Source organism: Solea senegalensis, unplaced genomic scaffold (genome assembly GCF_019176455.1).
Source record: "Solea senegalensis isolate Sse05_10M unplaced genomic scaffold, IFAPA_SoseM_1 scf7180000016253, whole genome shotgun sequence".
Lineage (NCBI taxonomy): Eukaryota > Metazoa > Chordata > Actinopteri > Pleuronectiformes > Soleidae > Solea > Solea senegalensis.
Window position 1 is genome coordinate 1 of NW_025321677.1, and position 2,500 is coordinate 2,500.

Sequence of the window (2,500 nt, forward strand, 5' to 3'; positions counted from 1 at the left end):
ACACACACACAGACACACGCAGACACACACAGACACACACACACACACAGACACACACACACGTGAACAGCGTGTTCTTTAAACGTCTTCACGTCAGTTTGTCGACAACACTTGAGACAACGTTGCATGTGAAGAGAACGTGTCAGAGATGCGTGACGTGTGTGTGTCTCCGCCCCCCTCTCCGCCCCCCGCCCCCCCGTCTTCAGGAGTACACCATCGACGTGTTCTTCCGTCAGAGCTGGAAAGACGAGCGTCTGAGCTTCAAAGGTCCCATGGAGATGCTGCCGCTCAACAACCTGCTCGCCTCCAACATCTGGACGCCCGACACCTTCTTCCTCAACGGCAAGAAGTCCATCGCCCACAACATGACCACGCCCAACAAGCTGCTGCGCCTGACCGAGGACGGCACGCTGCTCTACACCATGAGGTACGAGGGCGACACCCGGTGGCCAAACTCAGGCATTGACTTCACCAGGGAAAGTCCATTTTACAGCCAGAGCAGGAAAAAAAACTGTTTTCTGTGGACTGTGAATTAAAGGAGGTGGGTCAATGATCACCTGCAGGGGGCGCTAAACTAAAGGGGAAACATTGAGGAATCTGTTGTTAAAGACACATACATTCTTATTATTTACCGTTATTTATGGTTCAACGTCAATTCTAACTATATATTTATACATATATACACGTATATGTATATATGTATGTACATGTATATACACATGCATATATGTATGCATATATGTATGACATGTATAATGTCTCCTTTAAATTAAGGTCTGTGTTCCTTAGTCATATTTCCTTAAATAAGTAATTTTTCCTTAAATGTAAGTATTTTTTCCCTTAATTTGAAGCCATTTTTCCTCAAATTAATGAAGGTCTTTTTCACTTTTGTCTCTTTTCCTTAAATTCAAGTCTTTTATCCTTAGATGAAAGTCTTTATTCTTAAATTAATTTAAGAATAATTTATCATTTATAATTTAATACTTTTCTCTGACTTTCTCTGACTCTGAAGTCCTTAAATATGATATTTTCCATAAAACTTAATATAACACTGTTATGATATGTATAAGTGTTATTGTTGGTTCTATATGATACATCTCTGACATGTTATAGTGTGTGTATATATATATATATATACACACACATACATATATGTTATATGTGATATATGAGTTATATGATATATTTGTATGTATATATATATGTATATATATATATATATGTATATATATATATATATATATATATATATATATATATATATAAATGTATATATATATATATATATATATATATACATTTATATATATTTTTTTATATATATATATATCATATAACTCATATATCACATATAACATATATATGTATACGTGTGTGTGTTATTGTTGGTTCCAGACTGACGATCTCGGCAGAGTGTCCCATGCAGCTGGAGGATTTCCCCATGGACGCTCACGCCTGCCCCCTGAAGTTTGGCAGCTGTAAGTGCATCTGATTTTATATTTAAACAAACGATTGTTTCTGCATCTTCATTAAAAACAATCAAATTATTAAATATAATTATAGTCAAAGTTGTTACATTTGTATCTTTATAAACTAATAAAATAAAAGACATTAAAAAAACATGTCTTTTATTTTGAAGTTGTTTCCAATCACAGAATAATTGCGATAATAACTTTCGAGAAAAACCTAGACGTGGGCGGAGCCAAAAAGAAATTTCTTCATCACTGCAGGCTTGATTTTCAAAATAAGAGCGACACTGACTGACGGTGACTGTTGTCACCGTAGAATCTTTGATTTTGGTTTTTAATCGATTCATTTTTTTTTTTTACAGTCGCCTCTAATTTATCGCAATTATTTTGCGATTGGAAACAAGTAAACGTGCAACAATTAGCAACTTTTAGAAACACATTTCCTGTCTTCGAAATAAAAGTTTCACCCTGTTTGTCTGAAGGTCACAATCATACAAACTCAATCAGTGATCGATTGATTTGGTCTGACCTGATTTTACCTTTGATCAAATCTCAGCTTTTGCTGGTGTTTAAATTTAGGCACGCTCAGGTCAAAGGTCATGGCCTTAATTGGAGCGAGGTTAGATTACAATCTGGGATTAAGGGTTAATTTGATTAAACTGAGGGAGAAGTGAACGAAGAGTGCTCCTCCTGCTGGAGGCCCTGGGAACTGCAGCTGTGTTCATGTGGATGAAAATGTGTGGGATTGATTATTGATTGATTGATTATTGATGATTGATTGATTATTGGTGATTTTTAATGATGAATTTTTGATGATTGGATGGATCCCAGCGTCTGAATTTAAAGGTGCAGTCTTACATTTTAGCTGCAGTGAATATGAAGCGTTTATCTTTTTTACGTCGACAGGAAGTGGCCTGTTTGGACAGGAAGTAGCCTGTTTGGACAGGAAGTAGCCTGTTTGGACAGGAAGTAGCCTGATTGGACAGGAAGTAGCTGCACTTCACAAAGATTGTCTCTGTGCGTCAGATGCG

General features: G+C 36.6%; 1 protein-coding gene across 1 annotated transcript in view; it reads left to right on the top strand.

Annotated features, from left to right (window-relative positions):
- Positions 1-25: 25 nt before the first annotated feature.
- LOC122762934 (gamma-aminobutyric acid receptor subunit alpha-5-like) overlaps positions 26-2,500 on the top strand; it is an 11,726-nt gene continuing 9,251 nt past the window's right edge. Inside the window, exons 1-3 of the mRNA XM_044018103.1 lie at positions 26-427; positions 1,396-1,478; positions 2,496-2,500. The exon at positions 2,496-2,500 is cut by the window's right edge and continues 139 nt beyond it. Of these exons, the coding sequence (XP_043874038.1) occupies positions 273-427; positions 1,396-1,478; positions 2,496-2,500 (243 nt within the window). The 5' untranslated portion in view covers positions 26-272. The remainder of the gene's footprint in view (positions 428-1,395; positions 1,479-2,495) is intronic.